At 36.3% G+C, this 27,876-nt stretch overlaps 1 protein-coding gene across 17 annotated transcripts in view; it reads left to right on the top strand.

Annotated features, from left to right (window-relative positions):
- kst (spectrin beta chain, non-erythrocytic 5 kst) overlaps positions 1 to 27,876 on the top strand; it is a 242,070-nt gene that overhangs the window by 206,528 nt on the left and 7,666 nt on the right. For 9 of the 17 annotated variants that reach the window (XM_045767218.2, XM_069317861.1, XM_045767217.2 and 6 more), the window contains 15 exons: positions 911 to 991; positions 2,362 to 2,523; positions 4,130 to 4,320; positions 4,978 to 5,266; positions 7,463 to 7,645; positions 7,781 to 7,903; positions 8,442 to 8,581; positions 11,975 to 12,067; positions 13,203 to 13,336; positions 17,051 to 17,272; positions 18,712 to 18,850; positions 20,345 to 20,480; positions 22,545 to 22,736; positions 24,641 to 24,767; positions 26,145 to 26,234. In XM_045767218.2, coding sequence (XP_045623174.1) covers positions 911 to 991; positions 2,362 to 2,523; positions 4,130 to 4,320; positions 4,978 to 5,266; positions 7,463 to 7,645; positions 7,781 to 7,903; positions 8,442 to 8,581; positions 11,975 to 12,067; positions 13,203 to 13,336; positions 17,051 to 17,272; positions 18,712 to 18,850; positions 20,345 to 20,480; positions 22,545 to 22,736; positions 24,641 to 24,767; positions 26,145 to 26,234 — 2,302 coding nt within the window. Of the gene's footprint in view, positions 1 to 910; positions 992 to 2,361; positions 2,524 to 4,129; positions 4,321 to 4,977; positions 5,267 to 7,462; positions 7,646 to 7,780; positions 7,904 to 8,441; positions 8,582 to 11,974; positions 12,068 to 13,202; positions 13,337 to 17,050; positions 17,273 to 18,711; positions 18,851 to 20,344; positions 20,481 to 21,397; positions 22,449 to 22,544; positions 22,737 to 24,640; positions 24,768 to 26,144; positions 26,235 to 27,876 lie in introns of those variants that run through there. The other 8 variants (XM_069317863.1, XM_045767222.2, XM_069317862.1 and 5 more) reach the window with 8 other exon arrangements.

The following is a 27,876-nucleotide window of genomic DNA, read 5'->3' as shown; positions in this document are numbered from 1 at the left end:
TGAGATCAGGGAAGTGTTTGGAATGTTTGAAAAGGTGAACGCATTCTTGGAAAAGCTGCCCTGATATAGTAGTGACAACCCGGTGTGTGAAAATGTTTAATTAATTTATCACTTTGTGATAACACTTTGTGAAAGTGTTATCACTTTCGCAGGTATATGTCACTTGAACGTAACACACTTTTTTTCTCTTGAATGCACCCAAACACCGTGCTCAAGCGTCATTCGAGCAAATATTTCTATAAAATCCAATTCTTATCCGATCGACTTGGGGATTGTATACATGTTTGCCATGAAATTTCCATTTTCTTTAATAACCACATTGCCTATTTGAGAAAACGGCATTGTATTGTATCTTCGTGGTAAGACTATTATATTGTTGACACAACGAGTGTAATCAACGTAGTTTTTTATTTGGTACTGGTCTAATGCATCCTTGTGTGACATTTGAAATGAAATTTGGGTGAAATTCCCAAGAAGAGAGAGTCCGCCTGACTCAGAGGTGGATTCTCCTTCCACACCATAACCCCTCTCCTCCTTCCCACCTCCCCATCATCTCCCTCAAGCCAGCAACTACTCTTCATAAGGTAAAGTAAATATTAAAACACTACAACAAAACATTTATATTTACATGTGCAATATTATATTTACATAAAAAAAAGTCATACAAGTATGGATGTTTTTGGGAGTGGAACGGATTAAATTTATTTCCTTTATTTTAAATGGGGAAATTTGTTTCCAAAGACGAGTTTTCCAGGTAACGAGCTTGGTGCCAGAACGGATTAAACTCGTTAATAGAGGTTCCACTGTACTTAGTTTTATATAAATTGTTTCATCTTAACAGGTGCTCACTTTTCACAAATCATTTTAAAATTGACTTATCCTGTGGTTCTAAGCTTGCCTAAAATTTCAGACTGATGAACTGCAGCAGTTATGGGAGGACTTGAAAGAGCTGGCCAATGCAAGACAAGAAGCTCTCGCTGGAGCTAAGCAGGTACATATGCTGTGTGGTGAGGTAGAGCAGAATTTTCTTGGATATAATAATTTATTTCAACCTAGTTAGCTGTACAGTGGCACCCTGAAAATCTGGATCTGAATATAGTTGATTCCATGAAAATCTGCACCAAGTCTTTCTCCAAATATTTCCTCCAAGTTCAGATTTTTATGAATAACATAAAATTACATGAAAAATGTGGTGAAATCCAGAGCATCAGTTCATGTAAAATAATTTTCATCGAACTGCATTTTTTTCTTTTGCTAATCATCCTTTGTTATTTATAAATATTAGTCAAAGCAATGCTTTGTTAGAAATGGTTTCACTTGTACGGTGTTATAGATTGCATAAGTGTTTCTAACAATTTGTCTGATGTGTTCATAGCCCTACTGAGTTGAGCTAGTGCATGTGTACTGGTCATGTCCATCCAGTTCCCTCCCAGAACACCCTTCCCCCTGCCATCCCCACCCCCTTTACCATCCCTTGCCCCTTTACTCTCTCCTCCTCTGCCTGCCTTACCAATAAATCCCTTTCCCCCTGCCAGATAACTCAATCACTCTTGCCTGCCCAATAACTTCCATCTACCCGACCCCTAAAAAGTATTCCACATGCCCATCGGATTTCACCCACCCGATGCAATCTGCCAGACCCTAATGCCTGGTCCCTAACCCCTGAGGCCTCCTGCCCTCTCGATCCCACAGTGTATGTGATCTCTTGTAACTTGGTGCTATAACCATATTTGGCTACAACTGGGTTAAGACCAGTCTGTGATCCAAAATGGTAAAAAAATATAATTTTGTTACATTTATCATTTAAAAAAACTTATACTACACCAAAATCACTGTTTATGCAGTACAATATAGTCTAAATATGCATAAATCGTTATTGTATCAATGATATAAGAAAATTTGACAATTTTGGGATAAATAAACAAAAGGGCAAATTTCAGGCAATCCAGACCAGGGCATGAACAATATAATGTGAATTTTTGAGATTTGCCTGTAATAAATAGTTTAAGGAATGCTTCATGTAATGAGTTGAATGCATTTACTTTGGATCGAGCTTGCTAGCCAACATATTCATGTATAGAAGAGAAATAGTTATATTGTTGCAACAGGACAGTACAGGATGAATTTCTGGCTAGAAGAACATGGCCTTTAGAAGAACTGCCTTCTATAAAATATTTATTTTGCTTTAGTCAGAAATTATACGTTAGGAGGATGCTGAAAAGTACGATACTAATAAATAATTTAAATTTCTGCTATTAAAGCCCACCGACACATTGATGTCATAACATACATAGAACTGTCCTTGTGGATATTTATATATATGTATTGGTATTATTAATGATATTTACTGTACTTTCCTAGGTTCATGTGTTTGACAGAAATGCAGATGAGACAATCAGCTGGATTGCAGAAAAAGATGCATTTATATCATCAGAAGATTATGGTCATGATTTAGAAACTATTCAAGGCTTAGCAAGGAAGCATCAAGGATTTGAGAGAGACTTGGCAGCAGTAAAGGAACAGGTTTGTAAATGTTACGCACTTTTTCACCATTTTTAGTAGCGGTAGCAAATATGGCCTTTGCTTGGAGAAATATTGAGTAAAGTTCTCCTTGTATCTGCATATGTATTAAACCATTTACAGTGTTCACCATATTATATAGGATTAGCTGTTTTATATTTGTTACAGCAATTTTTCTGAGGGTTGAGCAAAAATAGGCATACGGATTTTTTTTTATTATAATCAAGGTTTATAATACTCGAGTTTTATGATAAAGTTAAGCATTAAACATAAACAAAATATAATGTGGGATAAATTGAACTACATAGGTTACTAGGAACAGAGTAAATGTAAGATACTGAAAAGTTAATACAGTAAATTAAATTGCCAAGTAATACAGATGAACAACATGGGTAAAATAGTAATGCTCAAGTATCAGACAACAAAAGTCCGGTGTAACAACTGGTGCAGCGTGTTTTTGCATGAATTGGGGGCTCCGAGAGCCCCCCTCCCAACTCTCAACACAGCTGATGAGGAGCCCCTCCCTTTATCATTACTTTGCTGCTCACTTTTGGTTTATGATACATTTATTCATTCCTCACATTTACATGCAGATGAAAAAGTCACAATAACGTGTCTGAAAACTGTTGACCAAACCACACACTAGAAATTAAAGACAACGACGTTTTGGTCCGTCCTGGACCATTATCAAGTCGATTGTGATAATGGTCCAGGACGGACTGAACCGTCGTCGTCTCTTCAATTTCTAGTGTGTGGTCTGGTCCTCACATTTCCTTTATCCCTCAATAACAAATACTCTCCCTACTGCTGTTTAGCTGAGTGATGAGTACCTTAGGCCCACAAAGACTCTTAACCTTTGTGTGACTTGGCTTATGACAGCCCATCATCAGCATCCTCTTTAGTCATATTTTGTTCTCTCCCATTCTCTCTTTTTCCAACCCTTTTCTGTATTATCCGTATAATTATAATAACTTTCTGCAGAACAAACTGCAGAAGTCAGTTTGTCCTGAGACTGAAGGTTGTAACCCTGGCTCCTCTCATGAAAGTAGCTAGAGAACCCTTCCTGGCCATCTTTGCACTGAAGTGATGACATGATATATTTCACTAGTGAACCAAGGTAGTCTTGGATGGATCATAAGGATTTTGCCTTAGGAAACATTGTAGGGACTGATTCGGATAGGAGGATTTCACTATTCTTAGTTGAATTGCAATATTTTATTAGTGTCAATGAATGTTATGGATTCATAAGAGTTTAATTTTTATACTTCACAGTTTACATAATTATTTTAAAGATTCTATGAACAGTAAGTTATGCATAATTGATGCATTTATAAAAAATTACTTTGTGTTAATGTCTTCTGTCCCCTTAGCTATTTCTTTTTCTCATAAATTTGTGTATTCTTTTGCCTCGAGCATATCTCATTCTATGATTGAATTAGGACCTTTGATGATAGTACACCAGGTATGTGTTAGAACATAATTCACTGAAATTCTTCTTGGCCCCTTCTTTTTGTTATCACTGTATAGGCCTCCTGTAATTTGATATTTATTTCATTCAAAAAAAAAAAAATTTCAGAAAATTAAGAATTTTGTGTTGTGTTACCACCAGGTGGAGTCGGTGGTTGAGGAAGCCAAGCGTCTGGCTGAGTTGTTCCCAGATGCCAGAGAACATATTTCTGTCAAACATGAAGAAACTGTTGAAGCATGGAATGATTTGTTAGACAAGTCTGCACAAAGGAAAGACAAGCTGTATCAAGCTGAGAAACTACAGTCATACTTTGACGATTACAGGGAATTGATGTAAGATTGCTGGTGATTTTTATTGTTGCATTGTTCTTATAATTTATTAAATTTTATACAAACTAAGCTTTTTACAGTATATGATATGCAAGTGAATATTAAGTTTTTGTTTCACTTTGGGGAATATAGTTATTTAGAGTTTACAATTGCCCTTACAGCTTGAAAGAATGCTGGAGAAGCATCTGATGACTGTATATGAAATTTGAGACGAAATCAAAGCAAATGCTTTTTGTCAATGTGTGATATTTTTCCAGCATTGAGTAGATGTTTGTGCATAAAGAACCTACTTTAAACAGTTATATGATGCTTTGCTTTTCCAGTAGTGAGGTGCAGTGAGGGAAGTTTGTGTGTACTTGAGACTTTCCACCAAATGCTGTTATTGGGAATAACTGATAAAATAATTTGTTTTAAATATATAAAATTGTATTTCAACTTAACCAAAGACTTCAATTTATTTCTCGTTTTAAATATCTGGATTTGGGCAATGATGACAAAATGAGGGATATTTAAAGTTATCATTAGTAGGGCATTGTGGCAGGAAGATTGTACATGAAATAGGCATAAAGATCAACAAATGGGCATTCAGTGCTTGATAATTTGTTTTAAAATTGGTTTTAATTTCCGAGGTATTGATGAATTAAATGCTTCCTTTTGAAGGGTTTGGTTGAGCGAAATTTTAGCGAAGATTACAGCACCAGAGTTGCCAAGAGATGTCCCTGGCTCGGAAGCTGTGATCTCAAGACACAAGGAACACAAGACAGAAATTGATGCCCGGGCAGATGCCTTTGACAAGTTTAGTGCAGCTGGTAATGCTCTCATTGATCAAGGTCACTTCATGGCAGAGGAAATAGCCGAGAAGATTGCCACGCTGGAGGCTCGTAGGAAGTTACTTGTTGAATCCTGGCAAGCAAGAACTACTATATATGAACACAACTATGACTTGAGGGTAGGTACTGCCTAATTAATGTCACTGCTTTGAATCCATCATTAGTGCATAAAACTTATGAAAATAATTTTCTTTTATGAAGTTAAAGGAGATATTGGTACATATATGAATATGAAGAAATTCATTCATGCTGACTTGGCATTGGAATTTTGTATATGTTAAAGATATGAAACATTTCATATTTTAATGGTATAAATTTGTGGAGATCATAAAATTACAATTGTTAAATAGTTTTACACCTTACTTTAGATGCTACAAATTGCTGTCATTACAAGATTTCAAAGCCAACAGGCAAGACATGGCAAGTAAAACAGAAGGAAGGCTAGACAAGTGCTGTAGTGAGGCTAAAATTATTGTAGAATTATTTTCAGGACGAGCATTCCAAACTGTAAATATCAATTTTAGAACCAGTACCAGTAAGTGGTGTACAAGAAACAGATCATGAAAGGTAGGAGGAGGCAGGCATCGGTCTCTGCAACCTAGCCAGACACCATTACCTACAACGAGGAAGATGCCATTATGACTCAAATACCAAATGCTCCACTCCTCTTTTGTCATGTGTTCAACTGGCACTTGCAGCTCATGGTCAAAACAAAGCCACCCATTAGTAATTAATGTAAGTGTTATGTACACTAAAGCAGGTGGTATTTCAAATATGTAGGTAAAGCTACCTTGGATACTTTGAGGTGGGTCTGAAGAGCAGCTTCATGTCATCTTTTCCAGATGAAATGAAAATAAACAAAAATTGGCATAAAAATGATTTGTGTAGAAGACATTGAAAACCTGCAAACTGATATTATTGAAGTCTTTGATTGGGCATTGGAAAATAACATGTTTAACAGTGATAAATCCCAGGTACAGTATTTAGGTGTGAAAAAAATTAAGCCCTTTAACAAAGTACAGGGTACAAAACAGATCTACGCATAGTAGATAAGCAACATTTAAAGTATCTAATGATAATGGTGTCTGATGACTTAACGTTTAGAGAGAAAAAAAAAAAGCAAAAATAGTGTCGGCTGGAAAAATGGTAGGATGGATTATGAGAATATTCAGATCTAAGGATCCCATCACAGTGCTCATGCTGTTCAAATTGTGGTGTCCTGCCTTAAGTAATGGTTGATACTCATTTACCCCTTTATAGATGGGGAGAATTTTGAAATGTAGGGAATACAGAAAACGTATACAGCACACAGACAGTACTGTGCCTAAATTATCGAGACCCCCTCAAAGCTCTGAAAATGTACCGTCTTGAAAGATGAGAGGGGTATCATAATGTATTCATGGAGAATACTGGAAGGTCAATTCCTAAATTTCTGCAGTAAAATAACAACATAATGGAGTAAGCAATATGGCAGGAAATGCAGAATACTCGGTGAAGAGTAGAGGTGCCATAGGTATAATAGAACACTGTATGAACATTACTGGTCCATGACGCTTCAATATCCTCTCGGCAAGTATAAGAAATATTGCCTGAACTAAAGTTAATTAAAAAAAAAAAAAAGTATTTCCTGCAAGAAGTGCTGGACCAACCATGTTTTAGTGGCGGTGTGGGTCTGCAGGTTGCTCCAAGCAATGGTCTATTGAACGAAGCTCTTGCCAGTCAAGCCTTTTCCTAGGCCGGGCGTGGGGGGAGAACCACCCCCTCCAAAACTGTCAAGAAAAGATCTAGGTAGGTAAGCAGTCACTGAAGAAGCAGCTAAGACACACCTGAGTAACTAGATGGAAGTACACCTGAAGTAACTAGATGGAAGAAAGGCAGGTAACAACATGGGTGCTGGAGGAAGTTGTAGTGGAACCATTGTGTGCTAACTAGGGTTTTCAGTAAATTGCTAGATTAGAGAACTCTTTGGTCGGTAGACAATGTGGTCCAAGGAAAAAAAAAGACATTGGCAGCAGTTGTAAATGTGTAAATGTTAAAGAAATGCAAGAAAGTTCTCATATTTAGTATTAGTGGCACACAAGTGGATTGTTCTTTATTTAAAAAATCATGGAAACCACCTCCATTCAGAGCTTAAAAGCAGAGCCAGAACTTGAATGGCAAGATACAAAAAGGTAGGTGGTGGGGCAAAAAGACCACTCAAGTAGAGAGTAGAAAATTAAGTGGTAAACTTTTTTGCTAGTCAAAACAAGTTGTGTTCTGCATATTTATGATATTTAACTTGTTTTGCTCTTTATAAAATGCATCCCATTTTGTAGGTGTTCTTGCGGGACACTCATGTATTTGAAGCGTGGATAGAATCGCGTGAAACTATAGTCAAGGATGACCAGATGGGCGATTCTATACCGGAGGTGGAAGAACTAATCCGTCGCCATGATGATTTTCTCAAAACCATTGATGCCCAGGAGGATAAGCTGGATCCTATTAAGAGATATACTTTGGTAAGAAAGCAAAAAAATTTTGTTTTTTAATTCTTTAATCATATAAAAATGATGCCATTTCTGAGTATATACTGTTTTAATGTAAATTTCACGCACAGATTTGGCATATTTATTTTGTCAATTTTTTTTTTATAGATTGAAGCAGAATTCCAAGCTCAGAAGAGACGGGAAGAGAACGCCAGGAAAGCCGAACTGGCTCGAAGGGAACAAGAACGCATGGAGAACATGAAACGAAAAGAGGTTCAGCGAATCACAGATGTATGTATTGAAGTGCATAATTATTCTCTGGGAAAAATAATGTTGAATATTTCTATTGTTACTAGTGAGGGGGGCGGGGGGAAAGCGGGGGTAGTACTGAAGTATAGGTGCTGCCAAAAAGTAATTATGCAGTAATTATATTAGAAATTATCTGGGGTCTGTGTTTCCTTCTTCTCACCTTAAATTTATAATTACATTTATGTTTTTTTTGGTATATGTACTTTCCATGAAAAGTGTCTGCTTCGAGTAACAAGATTTAAAGTATTATAAAAATAGGAAGGAATAATAAAATATCTTAGTCTCGTATATTAATATACAGTACAACATATTATCCTAACATGCATAATGTATGTATACAGTATAATAGTATAATACTGTATTATCCACACACTGCAAATTAATCTGCCCAAAACTGTGTGTGTGTTAGTGGCTTTGCAAGAATGTGAGAACACTGTTATGTACTCTATACAAACCCAATGTACCTTCTTGTATATAAATAAATAAATAAAAAAATAAATAAATGGTATTATTGTAACAGGAACGACGGCGTGAAGATGAAAGACGGCGAACGCAGGAAATAAAGTTTACTAAAGAAGACATGGAACGAGTTCGTCTGACAATGAATGGAGACTATGCAAAGGCACCTTCCACTGCACGGGAGCCAGAGTCTCAGTCTAGGTAAGACGTGAAAAGCTGGTTAGATAGGCTAATATTAGAGAGTATTATTACAGCAATTTATTTAATATAAAATTTTTCTTAAAAGCTGATAATGTATCTTAGAATGACATTAAATCATGAACCCTTCTTCATTGTACTCAATGATGGTCTTTAACTCTGCCATTTACTCCTTTTACTTAAAGCTTTGTCATCCAAATTCATTTCATACCACTTTTCACATTTGTTGTGCTAAAGCTTCGAAAGGAATCCTTTAGTGCAACACTCTTTGGTGTCTTGCTTGTCTTTTTTTTTTTTATTGTCATCGTTCAACAATTAGGCTTCACCTTCATTTCAGCTGATTTCCATTAAACAGGTACAATCAGGATGTAAAAATTTTTGTTTGTTTAATTAGAGCACTTAAAATATTAAAAGCATTAGAAAAGACGACAGCCAGCCATTAACGCCTTCGATTTGTACCTGGAGACAAGGTAATGGATAAGTATTATTTTCCTGCCTGAAACTTGTAAGGTTTTCCAGTGGTCATGTAACATGTGGAAATATGCATGGCTAGTGTTTTATTGTTTTTATTTGCAATTCTAATTGAATAATTGCTATCTTGGATCAAATAAAATAAATCTGAAATATTCTCTAGTAGCTCCCAATGTGAGAATTCCTTTTGACTAACTACAAAGTGGTCTATAATTTGTTACTAACCACTAACCAAATGCTGGTGGTGGATGTCATCTTGCAATTCAGTATAGAACTATTTATCATTTTTTTTTTTTTTTGTCTAGCCCTTCCAGTGAAGGAAATCTTTGGCACAATTTCTCTGTATAGGGTTTATTACAAACACAAATTTGGATTACCAGTATGTATTTTTCTAGTTTGATATTGTATTGTTCTTGAGTAAGATGGACATTAAAAGGATAGACTAGAAGATCAGAGAGCCAGTAATTGGCATCAGTGTTTGATTACCGGTACTTTGCTGCTCTGAAGGAAGCAAATTGGCAACTAATATATCAAGGAGGAAACGTGATTACTGAAAGGAAGAGCAGGATTTGCAGTGGGAACGTAGCATAGAGAGGAAGTCATGAGACAAGATAATGTACCCGAGACAAACATGCTGACTATGAAGTCTTTCAGACAGGAAGGTGGTAGAGTAAAATTAACCTCATGTTTAAGAGGCAGCAAAGTATTGAGCCAAAGAAAGATAAACCAGAACGAGCTTGGAATGTTTATGCAGTAAGGAGATAAATTGAAACTTAAATAATGGCAGACAATGAAATAGGAGCCAAGAGGAGGAAAATACATTAAAATATAAAGTGGTTAGGCTAAAATAAGATTGGTATCCTGGGAAGTGACTAGGTGTAAAGAGGTTCTAGGAGATTCAAAAGTTCACACCAGAGTAGAGACCAGTCATGAATGACATAGGAATAAGCAATGATACACAACATGAACAAATCCACAAGGGCCGTGACAAGGATTCGAACCTGCGTCCGGGAGCATCCCAGTCACTGCCTTAATCGACTGAGCTACGACAGGGTTAAAGTCAATTAACTCAGTCGATTAAGGCAGTGTCTGGGATGCTCTGGGAAGTGAAAATAAGAAGTAGAATAAGGTAAGAATCAGTGTCTGGGATGCTCTGGGAAGTGAAAATAAGAAGTAGAATGAGGTAAGAATTGTAGGAATGGTGGAAAAGAGGGAGTAGTTCTTAATGGAGTGGTATTTGTCAGTGAATGACTTAGTGGCAGTTGAAGGTGCTTGTGTATGAAATTAAAGTTTGAAAGGGGTTAAGGTGACTGCTGCATTCTTAATGAATCTCATCTCAATGACCATAACACAAATTGCTTGATCACTTCCCTAAATAAGGATAGTGTATATAAACTATAGTATAAAAATTATAACATGTAAAGCTAATCCTGCATGTGGCCTCAGATTCATCATCTATGCACCTGTTGATTGCTTATTAATCCATGGGATGGGCACATCATTGTTAAGCTTCCTCCCCGGGATCTTGGTTGCATGCAAGGGCATGCATCAAGTTGGAATTGTTAATTATAGTACTTTTCAGAATTATGACTTCCTTATCAGACTGTAGTTTACATGACATATTGGCAGTCCTAACAAGGACTATGTAAGCATAAAGGATGCCATTTCTACCCTCTGTATTCCAAAAATCTGCTTGACTGGGGACTTGGTTATAGTCACATACATTGAATATTCTGTACCCAACCTTAAATCCTGAAAACAGCAGAATTTTTCACCACCTGTAGGTCAAAAACTGGATTCTGTGACTTGACAGAAGCATGACTTAAGGCTTTGAGAGCTTGCTAGTCCCATGACTAGAAATTGCACTCCAGACTGGATAATGGACATAAAATCAACACACACTACCAGCACCAGTCTGGCAGGTGTACGATTGTTGCTTGACACACTTCTCCAGGCTGAGGAACAGAAAGTTGAAGAGAACATAGTGCTGAATCAACTTTCTTTCTCTGCATCAAAGGATAAGAGACAAATTATGGGTTAAACTTTATTGTAATGCTGAATTTTTTGTTCTCTGTTTAATATAGTTTGACTTAATTGTGCACAAATTTCAAGGCAGTCCTTGGTGCCAGAAGTAGGTTAAGGCCTCGTGTTGATTGCATGGCATGGTATGATCAGGGGAAAGGTAAAGTTATAGATAAATGAAGGATCGTGTTATTGCTCTTATAGTGTAAAGATATGATTGAACCTTTTAGTTTAGGATACTACCAAGATAGCAAATTATTTAATTTCAATTGTAATACTATATAGGCACCCTGTAGTTCATTAGTATTCAAAAATGTCCTGTATAATTACTTTGTTGGTACTTAGTTATGATTATATATGGTATAAATTTGCAACAACTATGTAGTCTTTTAAAATTGTATTTAAAAATTTCCAGTTCATTTCTAGTTATCCTCAAAACAAGAGTTTTCCTAAACCTTCTAATTATAAGAAGTTGCCAGCTCATTGTTTCCCCTTCATTTATTTACCGAGGCCTCAGATGTCTTCCCGTTTGTCATTCTCTCATGCAAGAGCCTTTCATTAAATAGTCTAAATAAATAGTTCATTAAATAAATTTGAGTTGGCTAATGACTGGCCAGTATTTGATCCTAACTTGGCATTTAGCTTTCCACTTAACAAAAATTGCATGGTAGTGTTAGTTGACTGCATTTTGGGATATAAACTGTACAGTTAATGTTGTATCACAAAGCTACTCTGATATAATTTGCATGAGTTTATAGTACCTCCTTTCTTAAATAGACTACCCTGCACCCAAGTCCAATTTGTTGTGAATTTGTTTCCGTTTGACTACTTGAAGCATGTCCTTGACCTCATTGCACTGACCCATCTTTCCTGACCTCACTTGACCTTGCACTGCCCACACAGTTCCAGCTCTGAGGCAGCTGAGACATCGAGCACTCCTGAGGTTCATCCAAGGTACCGGAAGCGTTCAAGCTCTCTGGGAGAGGTTCTCATAAGGTATTGATGCACTAATCAATTAAACCATGCCTGGAGCACCTGGTCTGACCTCGCATCGACGCACCGCTTCTCAAATTTGTTGATAACCATTTGCTTCATTTTTGTATAATGGCCATGGGAGTATACTGCAATAGTGCATCATAACAAAAACCTTTCATAAGTACACAACTCAACCGGTTCCAGCTATAATCATTTATTAAATATGAATTGTGTTTTTAACCTCATTAATTGAAATGAATATATATATTGCTCTTAAAGGTTAAGCTTTATCATTCAGAGGAAGATTGAATTGTGTATGTGATTAAAGGTTCAGTGTGGGAATGTAAAGTTTGACTTGTTAAATTGCATCACAAAACTCATTTGTATCCATTGCTTATATACATTACTTGTGATTGCATTAGTATACTGTATTGCGAGTTTTGCTGAAATGTAAAGCTGCTCATTAATGCAAACAAGATAAGTGACTAGGGATTAGAAGTAGGCATTATATATATACATTATCATTATGAAACTTAGCATTATAAAGTGCATAAAAGGCTTTAGAAACATCTATCAAAAGCACGTCTCATTGAAAATGCAAATATAATGTAAAATATAGTTTTTGGTAAAAATCAATGACATGAACTGCGTCTGGCTACAGTGAAGTGGTGGGTGGTGGTGGTGGCGTACATTCTTCCCGTGTTCTGTACACAGGAAGCATGAGATAAACATTTTGCACATAGAGCATACAGCTTTGTAATTTAATAAACATTGCTTGGTGTTGGGGCTGTTGAGAATGTTTACAGTTGCGTGTGATATTTATATTTTGAGCATCTAAACTCTCAAGACCCTTGAATGTAAATTTTTTAAATATATACGTAACATGATACAAAATATGGAATATTATCCTAACCGGATAAAATATTAGCAGATAATGAGCATTTATTAGCATGTGATCACTATATATATACATTTAAAACTTTTGGATATATTCTCAGTCCCTCCTTGATGTTTTGTAGTGTCTGGAATTCACCAGAAAAATGAAAGTAAACTGACCCAGATGACATAGATTTGTGTTCATGCCGGTTTGCTTTTGTCTACTGGTGAATAATAAAAAGTACAAGAATGCCATTGTAATACTTATTCTCCCCAACAGGAAAACTCTGGAGGTACCTGATGGAGATGGTCTTTATAGATCTGGGTCCCAGACAAGTCTGACCAGTCTAAAGAGAGGTAACAGCTTGCGCCAGGAACTGTTCAGATCAAATCCTCCTTTTAACAGAGGTGCTGGTAAGTGCATGCTGCATGTGGCCTTGTTGATGACACATGATTACACAAGTTCTTTCCTCAGGACTGCATTGTATACTCACCTACGAGTTGTGTATTATAAGCACCTAATATGCTATCCCGTGCACTAAGTGTCATGTACAAGTTACAGGACAAGTTATGGATGATCCAATATGTCCTTAAAATCTGTGTTTGTTATCCATGATTTTTTTTGTACTAAATATACTTTCAGGAACACTTTAATTATTTGTTGCAGGGAAAAATGTATAATCTTTACAATGCATAATGATTTTAATGTACAGTAATAGCATAGTATGCATTCAAAGTGCTAACATTGTGAATGTTGAGGCTAATCAGCCCAGCAGCCTCTACTTGTTTAAAGTAAAATTACAAGCCTTTGAGCAGTTCCATGCTCTCTTAACTTGTCTTGTTTCCAAAGATTAGTTCCCTTCATTTGTATGTGTTTGGTGGTAAGGTTAGGTAGGACTTGTTGTCCCCTGTTGTGCAACATGAGCTGTGTGTGTTATGTCTCCTGTCACATCTTGGCTGGCCAGCCCCATGTTATCACTGTCAAATATTGGAGAGACTGTTGTCTGTTGGTCCTGGACTGGGAGGAGATTTTTTTCCTATTTTTGGTGTTTGTGTTTGGGAAGACTCTTGGCTTCTTAAACTGAGCCGTGTATACTCCTGTCATGACCAGGTTCCAACCTGTCCTCAGACCACGTCCATTCCATCCAGCAGTCGACCCCAAAGACGCATTCATCAATTTTAACATGATCTTCATTCAAAATAAAAAAAAATTCAAATATAAATTAATATTGTTATGTATTAGCATACTGTGCATATTTAGGCATTGATTAGGTTAGGTGTGTAAGTTCTGTTGGCAATATTTGTATTTGTAGTACATGGGTGAAGGATTTACAGCATTGTGGTTTGACTAAAAGTAGTAAGTGAAGCATTTGTTCGAGAAGTGTTCAAACATCATCAGTTGAGTCATGTGTAAACCGTTTTTCATTCATAAACGGGGTTTGGCGGGTGCATGGAATGGACTTTCGCCTCTTTTTATGAGGACGGGCTACCAGGGTTCTGCTCTGCTCCTCGAGTTTGGTCGCTGCAAATTTAAAGATCCATTCCCACCTTATCAACAAGATGCAGATTATGTCTGCCTAGTTGTTTACTGTGCAACTGCAGGCCTAGTTTACTGTCTTAGGTGTGGCATTTTGCTAAACTTTGTTTGCCTCTTCTCTGGATGAGGCTTTGCCAAAGTTATGTCCATCAATATTTACTACTGGTTACTTCCAAGAGTACATTTCTTCACTTTTGCTGTTGGCATTTAATTTGTCCTCCTTTCTTCCAAGAGAGTTTCAATCATATTTTGGATTCTATGTATGACTTTCCAGTAACTTGGCTTGTTTTTGGTGGGGGAGGCATCTGGCAGGGGCTGGGATAATAATTTGAGGTCCTGGATTGTACTTGGAGTAGGTTGTCGGAGTTCATTTTCTCCCAAAGCATGGCCTGGCCCAGGCTTGACTTGGGAGTATGTACTTGAGTGTATTTGCCTGACACTAGTCAGGCAAATACACTCTCATATTCACTGCAACGTGATGCAGTATGAAAGAGGGAGATGATGACATAACGCAGCAAAGTAGGCCACTTCTCGAGGGAAAACTGGCTTGAAAAACACACTATTTATGAAGACTGCCTCATCAGTTAAAGCTTGTATGCTTTCTTCTGCTCATGTGTCTGAGTGACACTACAGTTGCCACTTCCACAAAGGGAACAAGCCAGTACCTGCAAGCCAGGAAAAATCAAGAACTTGGTAATGAAGCCAGGAGCTTTAATGCTAATATGGTCAAGATAAGATATGTCAGAGTTCCTTGGAATGAAGTCATAATTACCTGCGAAGTTCTGAAAGGAAGTGAACTGGACAGTGGAAACTTTTGCATAGGGAGTTCAGAAGTGCATCCATGAGGCATAATGAACTGGATTGAGAAAGGAAAAGCAGAGATGTTCACCTCAAATTTGGAGGAAGGATATAATGATTCTCCCTTCTGGAAGTTCCCAGTGCTTTACCCATTTAATAAACTTTCATCTATCCAAGGACAAAGAGTCCAGACACGCTTAAAGATGTTACACGACCAAAGACCACATTCACTCCAAACATCTACCACCTCCGGGGCTACTCATACCCCGTGCCACCTCTTGTGGTAGCTTAATCTTCATCAGTCAATCGTCTATCCAAGCTGAAGGTGAATACCATCAGGATTCGAAACCCTTAGCCAGGAAGGACGAAAGAGAAACCATCCAAAAATTTTGTAACAACTCGCAAGGATGGGGAGACGAAGCCAACTCAGAGCACAGCCTGGATTAGTTTCTTGCCGAGAAGTAGAAACTGGCAACATCAGATGCTGGGAAGGACAAGGACAAATTGCTAGGTAAAACTTCCTAATGATATGACAACAGTGATATGCTATGCTTATGTTTTAAGATGAGGACATATTTAAGATTTTCATTTCAATTGTGAACACTATAATAAATTCTGTAAAAAAATTGTGATTAGGAGGAACAGTAATGTATAGTCCTGTAATAGAGATTGTTTAACTGATGTGTTCTTTGAGTCGTGTAAATATTTATGAGGAAATGTAAGCAAGAAGTAATTTGGAATGGATTAATATTGCGACTTGTCAATTTTTATTTGTGGTATTCTCTCTTTGGGAAGAATATTGCAGTAAGTGTTGCAAAACAATCAAACTGCAAACCATTATATAACTGGTTGTTGTAAAACTCTCAATGATAATATTACCGTAAGTTGCAGAGACTCTTAATCACCTGCATTTTTAAAGCCATTTGTGCAGTGCTAAAAGCTGAGAACTTCAGTAATGTAAGTAATTAAAGTGGACAAATTTGTGAACCCAATTTGTTAGTAGAATAATACAGCTCCATGCATGCCTGACACTGTCAACACTTTATATATTAATTTCTACGGGCTCCATCCTGGTATGGAGTCTTGCCGCCACACTGTTTATGGAAGGCATGTGGTACATCACTAAGTATTATAATAATAATCTCACTAAACAACTCCGGGTGTCTGGAGGAGTTGGACCTTCTGGACACCTGTGCATCTCTTACAGGCATTATGATTTGGCATGTTTAATTGTGGTCACTGGATAGAGGGTAATTTATTAATGGTGTTGCTTTTGTCAGTTAATCACCACAAATTATGTATTTTGTTGCATGTTTAATGCTGAAGGCATTTATTGGTGTTGGTACAATACTGGTCAACAGTAGTTAATACCTATAATTTGTTACACAGTAAAATATATATTATTTGTGCTCACAAATAATATATATTATGCACAATAATAATAATAATTGTGTATAATAGCACATTATTAGAATTTGCCTTTTTTGTTTTTTGCCTTGCTAGTTTATTAGGCAAGCCGGTTACACATTTAATTTTGTTGTGTAGTATATATATAGATTTGCCAATGCTTGTAGACCTGCAGATGATATAAAGCAGCAACTGGGTCAAAAAATCATCATTAAAACAGAAGTTTCTTATACTTATTTTCCTGTGTTTGAAATAATAAATTTGTACTTTAACTATTTTGAGTTTGATTTTTAGTGTACCCTAGAATTAGTGACTGAAATAAGTAAAAGTTAATTCATACTGTTTTTAAAATGCATTAAGGTTATTTTTATATTGCTCTTAATTAGATCTCAAGAGAGCCGAGAGTATGAAAGTCGACTTGAAGAAAGCCAAACGAACTCCAAGCTTCACCACCCGACGGAGAACACAAAGTTTCCGCAAACACAAGCGTATGGAAAATATGGCCAATTTGCCACCAGTCGAAATACAAGGTTATCTTGAGCGTAAGCAGGAACTACAGAGTGGCGGTAAAAAGGCAACAATCAGATCGTGGAAAATCTTTTACACAGGTTAGTATTTTTAGTTGAAATTCACATTATTATATTGAAATTCACTTTTAGGCGTTGAGAGTCTTGTTCGTATTAAAAAAAGTTAAAAGTTTGTGCCAAAAAGTTCTTGAGACCCTTGGCACCTGGGGTAAGTGTGCATTAAGTTCCTAGAGGAGGTGGGTGAGGAACTCGTTAAGCAAACCAGACACCCAAGAGCAGCCAGTTTTCTGTTCCAGTGATTTAATGTTGCAATCCAGAGGAAATGCGTGATGCATCTTGTGCATGCACTCCACATCTGCAGAGTTGGATGAGATTTTTGAATAGTGATTGTAATACATGTGTTGACCGAACCACACACTAGAGAGTGAAGGGACGACGACATTTTGGTCCGTTCTGGACCATTCTCAAGTCGATTGTGAGAATGGTCCAGGACTGACCGAAATGTCATCGTCCAGTCGCTTTCTAGTTAGTGGTTTGGTCAACATATTTCAGCAACATTATTGTGACTCCTCGTATGCGTAATACATGTGTGTTTTCTGTAAACTGTAAGTGTAATAAAATAAATAAAATTAAAAATAAATCAATAAATAACATTGTATAAAATAAAACAAAATTAGTGGTAGAAAAAATTCTCAAGTGTTCAGGGTGAATCTGTAAAGTCTTCTTTGAATTCCTTTTATTCTCTTCTCTGAGACTTTGGGTCCCTGCAATTACACCAGAGAAAATGTGTTTGCTTACACACATTATATAGATAAGTGTCTTAAAAGTGTAAACATAAACATTAATGGGGTCCCCAATTTACAACAACTCAGAGTAAGAAACAGCCTCTAAGTCACATTTTTGACTAGGAAGGATTCACTATAAACTTTAACCAGCTCCAAAGTCCCCACATTATAAACTGTGCTACTTTGACACTTGTGTAGGATGAACGTAAGTTCTATCTTAGCTGTGTGTTGGGTTCCTCCACACATTTTTTGAGAAATGCAACTTTAACAACAAGAGGACATGTATTCAAACTAAGAAAACAATGTTACAGAAAACACAAGAAAAGTTCACTTTTGCAAACAGTAGTAGATAGTTGTAACAAGTTAAATAAGAAAGCAGTGGAGGCCAAAAGTGTCAGTACTGTAGTTTCAAAGTGTCATATGACAGAGTACAGTGGCACCTCAATAAACAAGTTTAATCCGTTTATTGTGTGTGGTTATTGTGGTGTGATATTGATGGCACTGAGCTCATGTGGGAAAACTCGTCTTGTGAAATAACAACAAAACTGTCGTCGGTGTCCGAGAACCAGCGGGAACTCTCGTTAATCGAGGGAAAGCTCATCAGTCGAGACGTGTGTGCTTGCTTGTGCCATAGTACAATATAACACAATATTAATATGCCTACATCCATTCATCATAGAAGCATTTGCTGATGTAATGTCATCTTCATGCATTTCTTGTTCCTTTATTTTGCAGTACTGTGTGGTCAGTTGTTGTGCTTCTTCAAGGACGATGATGATTTCTATGACCAGAAGGCTGCCTCTCCCCCAATTTCCATTCATCAAGCGAAGATTGAGATAGCTGATGACTATACCAAAAAGAAACATGTTTTCAGGTAGTTATTTTAATTGAATGTGTGAAATATGTTAAAATTTTATTTGGAAAAATATTTTTGTTGGCAGTAACATCGAGACATTTTAATTTGTTAAATTTTGCTGAATAATGGGACCAGTTTAATTTGTACCGTTGTGTAAACGAAGAGTGGCAAGCAGTTTAACCCTTCTATGGCATAAATCATATATATAATATTTTGGCCTGACTGACTAGAGGGTGCATATCATATATTATCTTTTTGAATATTGAACAAAATTTCAAAGTCCCACGACTACACAGAGTTCACATTGACTTTCTCAGGGCTCTTTTTTTTTTTTTTTTTTTTTTTTTTTTTTTTTTTTTTTTTTTTTTTATCATGGCATTTTTCTGTGTGAAGACTCTGGTACTGAGTAAGCAACCATGGTTGGTGCATGCAGAATGAACTAGCAGCAGCAGTGTTCAGCTTATGACCACAACATCGCTTAAAAATTATGAAATATATATATGTATATGTAATTGCTATTATTTTGTGATAGTATTATAGAAGAGCCTGACTGTGATAGACTGTGTACAATGTTCAGATATTGATGAACATACTGCTGTTCATGATGTTCATAGCACTAAGTAGGCAGCCACAAGCACTCTGCCATTGTTTGATCCATCTAAGCATCTTGAAACAATTGCTTGTGTTCCTTTATATAACTGGATAAAGGGGGTGTAACAAAAGGGGGATATAAATAAGATTTTAATTATATCAACATAGCATACAACACAAAACAATGGATATAAATTAGATAACTTTAAATTCAGGAAAGACCTGGGTAAATATGGGTTTGGAAATAAGGGTGATGATATATGATAACTGGGTAACATAATACACATGGAATCAGGGAATTATTTCAAGCATGCTTATGAGGGTAAGTTCCAATTAAAAAACTAAAACATCAAAGGAGAAACGACATATAATAAAACTGTCAAACCACACTATTGAAAGAAAAAGCCATGTAATTATTACTCCCAATGACTTTGGAGTAATAATATCAGAAGATTTTACTTTTAAAGAACACAGCAAAGTGGTTGTCATAACTGCAAGAAAAATGACAGGTTGAATAACAAGAACCTTCCAAGCAAGAGATGCCAGACCAATGATACTTTTAAAGACATTAGTGCTCTCTAGAGTAGAATATTGTTGCACACTAACTGTCCCAGCCAAAGCTGGAAACGTTTCTGACCTGGAGAGCATGCAAAGATATTTAAATGCTAGAATCCACTCGATAAAACATGTTTGTAAATGCACAACAGCGATGAATAAACCAATGTTTATGAATAGCGGTCAGATGACACATTTTAGTATCAGAATTTTTACTGTAGGAGTACAGATGACACATTTTAGCATCATCAGAACTGAAAAGTGTTTAATATAAATTATTTGTTTCTTTAATAACTAGCAAATGTCAGTCTCTGCAAATAAGGAGCACATAAATCCTCAATAATGTTGAACTCTATTTGTTAACAGAGTGATCACTCGGGATAATGCAGAGTATCTCTTTGTTGCCGAGTCTGGAGTTAATCTTGAGGAATGGGTCACCAAATTGGGATTCCATGCCCAGCTGCCACCATCAATGCAGCTCATGTCATATGACAACCATAAGGTTTGTAAGATGTATTCACCTTCCTTGTGGGTTAAAGAACTAATGGTAATTTTTTCAAATCTCACGAAGTTAAACCAAAAGCTTAAATAATTTGATTGTTACAACGTGCGTTGTATACACTTCAGCAAACTTGTAATCTGACTACTTTCTGTTGTTGAAATAAGTGCATTTTCAGTGAAGTGGTGTAAGGTTTTCTTTAACCCACTTTATTAGTGTAGTACTTCAATGTTGTTGGTTCTTAATTGTAGTTAAGGGTTGACTTATACAGTTAGTGTGAAGTAGACTGTAGTGGCTGATGGTGTTCTACATTTGCATGAAATTTCTTGCTTTTGCACAAATATATCAGTGACCTGATAATCTCTCCTTTCATGTTTATTTTTACCTTTAAAAGTGTTAATTTGGTCTTTTGTGGTAGAGGCAAATGTGATCACTGTAATTTCTTGTATTTACAATGTGGCTGTTACACCCATTACAGGAATGTGGGAGAACTATTTTGTACTCTGGGAATGTATGTCTGTCAGTCTTATTAACTTTTCCCCACTTAATTTTTTCAAGAATAAGCACCATTAAAAGGGATTGGTGAAGGCTTTTGTATCATTTCTTAATATTCATCACAGATAATCTTTCTTAATATTCATCACAGATAATCAGATATTCTTTTCCTCTTAAATAAATGACAGCTATCCGAGAAGGATTAAACACATCATTGGAACATCTGTAAAACTAAGCACACTTCATATTCATTTAGTTCTTATACTTTTGTCTTAATCATATATAAGGATTTTTTCATGAATAATTTTACATCGTGCTCTTGCCGTTTTTACACCCCCTTGAAATTTGGACCCCTGAATTTTTCAATTAATGAGTAAATCATTCAGACAATCTATTTAATTTTTTTCATTTTGTATTTTTTCCAGGAGTAACCCCTTGTGCAAGAATGTTTTGTGTTCTTCCTAATGACCCCCTCAGCCTTTCCCTCGTCTTGTTTATGACTAAAAGAATTGCTTGTGTAATTTAAACTGAAGCTTAAATGATTCCTCCATGTTTTTGATTGACCAGTAATTATACATATATAAATAAATAGAAAAATCTTGTTGTCCTCTATTTTGTAAATATGTTTATAGAGAATAGTGCGCCCAATTTTATATAGCCGATTTAAGTCTTTGTCAGTAATGTATGATCAACTTTAAAGGATCAGTTTTTATATTTTTTTTAACGTATTTGAAATCATTATTTTTTACAGTTCAAAGAAACTAGATTAAATCTTTGATATTACCTTAATTTTGCATAACTTTAGAACCTTATAATATGTAATAATAATAATAATTATAATTTTTAATTATTTATTATATTTAACGTATTCAATTCATTATTCAGAATGGAGAAAAGTCATGTACAGTACCTATTACTGGGTATGTATAATATAAATTACTTAATTTATTTTTAATTTTGACATTAAAGTAGTTTACCGAATCATTAAACATTCTGGACAATTTTCTCAACTTCGAAAATGTTCATTTTATCCCGTGCTTTCCCAGCAATTTTTTTTCCCCCCCAAGTGAGTTTACCGTCTTGTTTCCATTAGCATTATCGTTAAAATCTTCACTAACATCTTAGTATTATTGCATATCCACATTCCTACTAATGTCTTACAGCATTCTCATATATCCATATCCTCACTAACATCTAAAAGCATTCCTGGTGGTTGCCAATTGTCATTTTGATAATGGCATTGAATGATTGAATTACTCGCTTCTCTTCAGTAGGTAGATGTGTTTGTGCTATCCCTCTTTGTGGTGTCATTGTCTAAGGGTCCATTGATCCCTGTTGGTATTACTGCTGGACATATTTATACCCTAAATGTTTTGCACTAGTACAGTAGTTGCAATCAATTTTTTTTTCTCAAATTGATGCTTCAAATATGTTATGCCAAATGCTCACCTGCACTTCATTTAAATTATTAAAATCCATGGTCTTTGATTTGAAACACCTGGTGTCTTGTGACCAAGTCTGTGCTTGTACATGTCCTGGGTTTGTGTCATGTTGGAATGTTGCATGTGACAGGAAGGGGAGGTGGGCAGCGACATGGTGGCAGTTCCTTCCCGTGACTCGGACAACTCATCGGGTCACTCTACTCCTGAAGTCCATCACCGCAGTGCTGTCAGCTGCCATCCGCAGGGGGCAGGAGGTGGTTTAGATCCAACCAGGCCACATTCTCAGGCCCTTGACAATCCCCTGTATGCCAATCTGGAGCATGTGAGTAAGCTGAGCATGTATTAGGTTATTTTTATCTCTTGCACCATTGTTTCAGGTAATTTTATACTGGGGATTTAAAATTTTTGCTGCGTACAATATAAATTAGTCATTTGTCATATCTAGACACAATTTAGCCTTACTGACTAAGACTCTGACTTACTGACAGAGCTCCATGTCTCTCCTGGCTCTTCTTGTTTCTGATGTGGTGAGTTGTAATGGCACTGCTGTTAAACCAGTTACACTTGATGGTTGCCATCTGTATTGTACATGTTTGGGCTCCATTAACATAATAAATCTACATTATTGCACAAATTAAGTAAAAAAAAATGGTTTATTGCAAGAATACTACTGCAAATCACAAAAATATATTGAAATGTCAGTGATTTTTTTTCTTGTTTTTTCTTGGATATTTTAGTAGTAGTCACATACCTGTTACTTGGATAATTCAGTTTATTTAGCCATCCTGGTCTTAAATGTCTGGATATGATGTAAATGACTAGCTCCAACTTTGTCTAAATGATACCAATGTAACTTGAAAATCAAGGAAATCATTTTTTTTTATAACATTGAATATTGAAAATTTCAGATTTTGAATCGGCTGCAAAAATATAAAAATATCACAAACTGTTCATTTGGTGGTGTTATCCTCTCAGAATAGCATATGATCTGCATTTTCATATATTTAGAATATAGGTTTTTAGTATAGTTTACTGCAAAAAAAAATTGTCAATATGGCATTTGAAATATGCACAAATTTAGACAACAAAAATTTATAACTCCAAACGTTTAGAGTTTATGAAAAGTCAATTCTATAGTGATTGTAGAACAGACAGCTGTGCACACTATATGTAAAACTGGTGAGAATCGGTTAGAAACTAGATTTTTGGATACTGAAGTAAGTTGAAATTCTAGTTAGAGATATAATTGAAGTTGTTGACAATGAATAAGGCAGTTCTAATTCATGAATTTACTTGTATGTTGTAATAAACATTGTTTGGCATTCGTACTCAAGTATGTGAAAGTTGTAAGTCAATGTGTGTAGAAATGAAGTCGAGAAAAATTACCCCCTCCCCAAAAAAAAACAAAATATAGGGCCGATTATAATAATTATAATGCTATAGGGAATATATTTAGGGTATACCTTATACAAGTAGAAAAAACATAATCTGGTCCCTAATCATCAAAACAACCTAAAGAAACAAGGAAAATAGTTTGAAATCTGTAAAAAAAAATCAGCCCCAAAAAATTCAAAGTCCCAAGTTCTGAGAGTTGTAACTGATTTATTTGTTGACTGAAAAAACCTAGAAACCTAAAAAAAAGCAAATTCCTCTTAAAAAAAAAATTATTGGACCTTGTTGAAATTAACTGATAATAATATTGGGCAATGTATTTTTATGATATATAACAAAATAGAGCATAATAACATAATTACTCATAATTATTTATTATGTATTACTCACCAATGCTATAAAGGCACCAGCTACATATCCACTTTGTGGACACTTCTTACTACTAATTCTTTTGTGCATCGGACAGGTGCTTGTATCTCTCTATTATTGCATTATCCATCAGTTCCAGTTAATAGGAACTGTTCTCCGTATCAACAAAACTTTTTTTTTTAAATATTCGTCTAAAATCAATTTCTGAAAATATTTTGAGGAAAGTTTCACGAAGCTGAAGTCAATAAGTTGGAGATTTGTTTAACATTTTTAAGTAATTTTTACATAATTAGAATGTTTTGAATTATACCCCCTTCAAGGTCACACATCATATGGCTTTTGCACAGTTTGAGGCTTAAAGGGATTTACAAATATTACTACTATGTCTGCTTTAATGCAATTAAAAAATATTTAAAAAATCTTAGCACCTTAGCAAATATGATGTATGTAAACTGTTTATTACAGATGCAGGACAAGACTAAACCACCTGTTCCACCTCGGGGAAGTACAGGTAGCAATCGTTCTTCACGCTCATCATTGGGAGATGAAGGCCCTATCTATCAAAACCGTATCTCTGTTGTGCCTTCTTATGGTTAGTATTGCACGACCCATTGAGTATCATGATGATGTACTTTTATACAATGTATGCTAGTAAGTGTGAGAGAAGAACAGTTAAAGGTTTCAGCAATCATTAAGTCATTATTGGTAATGTAAATTTGCTTGTATTGTGAAATGAGATGCAATTATTTACACTGAATTTACCGAGAAGTAGACCCGACCATTTAGTTTCCTGGCATAATTAACCTCCCTAAATTGAGGCATCATCCTTTCTATGTCTTTACATAAATGGTGGTGTTCTTCCTCTGGCAACTTCTCTTCCTCGAAGAGATGGTTTATTATACAGAGTTTCCCAGCCATTTAAATTATCTTGAATTAAAAATGTTGAAGGTGTGCTTAAAGCACTAGGCCATAGATCCTGCAGGTTGGTCTGACACTCACACCGTGATTGTCCTACAGTTAGTTACACACCAGCATATGTGGAGAGAACATGCATTAATGAGTCAAGGAGCTAAACCAATATCAAGAAGCAGATTAAATTATACTAGTGAAAGAATCCCATTTACACAGGGTAAGGTAATTGGAAAACAGTAATAGCTCAAGAAGTCACTATTTTGAGAAGAGTTGCCCACAGAAGTTCTCTTGCAGTGGGAACGTGTGAGAGAAGTCGATGACTGGTGTACCCGTGTTAAAATGTATTTTCTGTAGCAGTTATACTTAATGTTTGTTTTGGCCAGTAGTTGAAATAATGCATTTATAGTATTTTTCAGATGATGCTTTTGTATTTTTGCTTGTCTTGAAGTGGCCTTTATATACATTATTTGACTTCTAATAGTATCCATTTAAGACAAATTTCAGATTAGTTGGTTTAGTTCTAGCTGTTTATCTGTAGATACAAATGTAGTTATACCTTTATTTATATTACTGGTTGTATTACAACCGAACATTATGTAGCCTCTTTGTATGTAAAGGGTGAACAAGTCAGTCAGTGGTCCCAACCATTATATATCGGGTCCATACCTGGAGAGGATTTCAGGAGTTTTTACTCCATGAACCCGGCCTGGGGCCAGGCTCGGCCTTGACCATAGTCAAGGTGTTCAGCTACCCTATTAACTCAATTTATGAGCAGCATTGCCCATAGGGTGCTTCTCTGCAGCTAAATTTTATTGAATTGGCATAAACCCTAAACTTGATCCCTGTTAAGAGTAGATAATACTGTATGAAATCAAATCTCTTGATTTTCACTCAGATGGGTACATAATCCACCAAAGTGTGTGCTTGTGACCTTATGGCCTAGCAATCAGTCCTGTAAATGAGAATCTTGTAAGACTTTGGCAATAATCTAGTATATAAATGTCAAACATCAGTTTCTATATAACAAAATGTGAACATTCTTAATTTTTTAAAACAGAGGTATCATCAGAAAATGCCTACCAGAATTACCCGACAGACAGACCAAATGGTCATCGACGAGATTCATCAGAAAATATGAATGGAGATGGTAAGTTACAGTTGGTTAATGTTTTACACTAGTGTATCTGGCTTTGTTGATGATCATCAACTGCATCCAACAGCATACTCTTTACTCGTGTAATTTTGATAAATAAATGTAATGGGAAAAGATCTCCAAAAATGATCTATGCATTCCACAAATGTGTAATTAGCAGCTACATCTGGAAAAAACCAGCGTTCGTTGTCATGAAACGTCTTTTCTGGATGAGCCCCGGTGGCTCCCTGATGCTAATCTTCCTGAGATGGCTCCCAACTACTAGGTCATATCAGCCATTGAGTTCTATTTGGCCTAATGGAGACCTAAGTTAGAACCTGCCCCTCCCCCCCCTCCCCTTCCCTTCAGAGGCACAGAAAGCGGGTGACACTATCACCCCACCAGGAAAACGTCCAGAAAGGCATCACACCAATACAACCCAATCATTGCTGGGTTGAAATGCCAAAGCCTCAAAACAGTCACAGTGTAAACAAACAATCGAATCTCAAAACTAGCGTGAGCTCTTTGCCAATAACCCCTCCACCAGTAGGGGGAAGGCAGAGCTCCATGTCTCTCCTGGCTCTTGTTAATTGTGCAGATGTAAAAAATTGCACACCAACCAATGAACCTCAAAAGGGATGAGGAGGGAATTGAGGAGCTACTGGGGCTCATCCAGAAAGAGGCATTTCATTATATTCAACACAGGTTTTCTGGGGGACCCTCCTTGTGGTTCCCTGAAACTAACTACCCATGGGAGAAGAAAGACAAGGGACTTTAGAAGAGGAGAGACTGTAGGTATTGAAGATAATGAAGAAACAACTGGTTGAGTGAGATGACCCAAGGCAATACAGGTATGACAAGGCCCAGGAATATTAACTAAACACTTGGGTTGCCAAGACCCCTGCATCCAATTATCAGTCCAGGAAATGTTAGCAAAATATGCCGCAAGAGCAACATACTACATCATGGGCACGAGGTCCATGATGTAGTATGACCCTTGAAATAACGACTTAATGACCCTTGAAGAAATGTCTCCACAAATACACCACCTTTGCACCTCAGTGAGGTGCAAAGAGGACCACGTTTTGGCTCTGATTCTTGGTAGGCCAAATTGAACTTCGCAGCTCATGTAATGTGACCTAGCAGTTGGGAGGCATCTCAGCGACATAGCTTGAGGGAGCCACAAGGCGTTATCCCGGAGAAACAGTCTTTCACAAAGCATCACCCGGCCTGTCACCTGTGGACAGGTGTGAGATCTAGCTAGCAGCTCAAGTTCTGCCTCCTAGCTACACCTAGCTGGTTCATTTTAATTGTATGGAAGGTTTCTTCTTTTAGTGCATTCCACTAATTTGCTCGTATAGCATTAAATCTGCATGATTTAAGGCTAAATGCTGATTTTAGAGAGATGAAATACCTGCAAATTGATGACTGCCTGTATATGTACTTAAATTGTATATACAGCATATTGAACCACCAAAATAGTATCACACTACCTTCGTGTGTACACCTATGTACATCACCACAAGGTTAATTATTTGAATTAGTGTGAAAAAAACTAATTTTCACACTAATTTTGAATTAGTGTGAAAAATCATTCATTGTCCCTACCACTGTTTTTTTCATTAAATGGTCAAAACATTCTCCTGGTTTTATAATT

Source organism: Procambarus clarkii, chromosome 89 (genome assembly GCF_040958095.1).
Source record: "Procambarus clarkii isolate CNS0578487 chromosome 89, FALCON_Pclarkii_2.0, whole genome shotgun sequence".
Classification (NCBI taxonomy): domain Eukaryota; kingdom Metazoa; phylum Arthropoda; class Malacostraca; order Decapoda; family Cambaridae; genus Procambarus; species Procambarus clarkii.
Note: the sequence above shows the minus strand (reverse complement) of the source record. Positions and strands in the feature narration are given on the sequence as shown.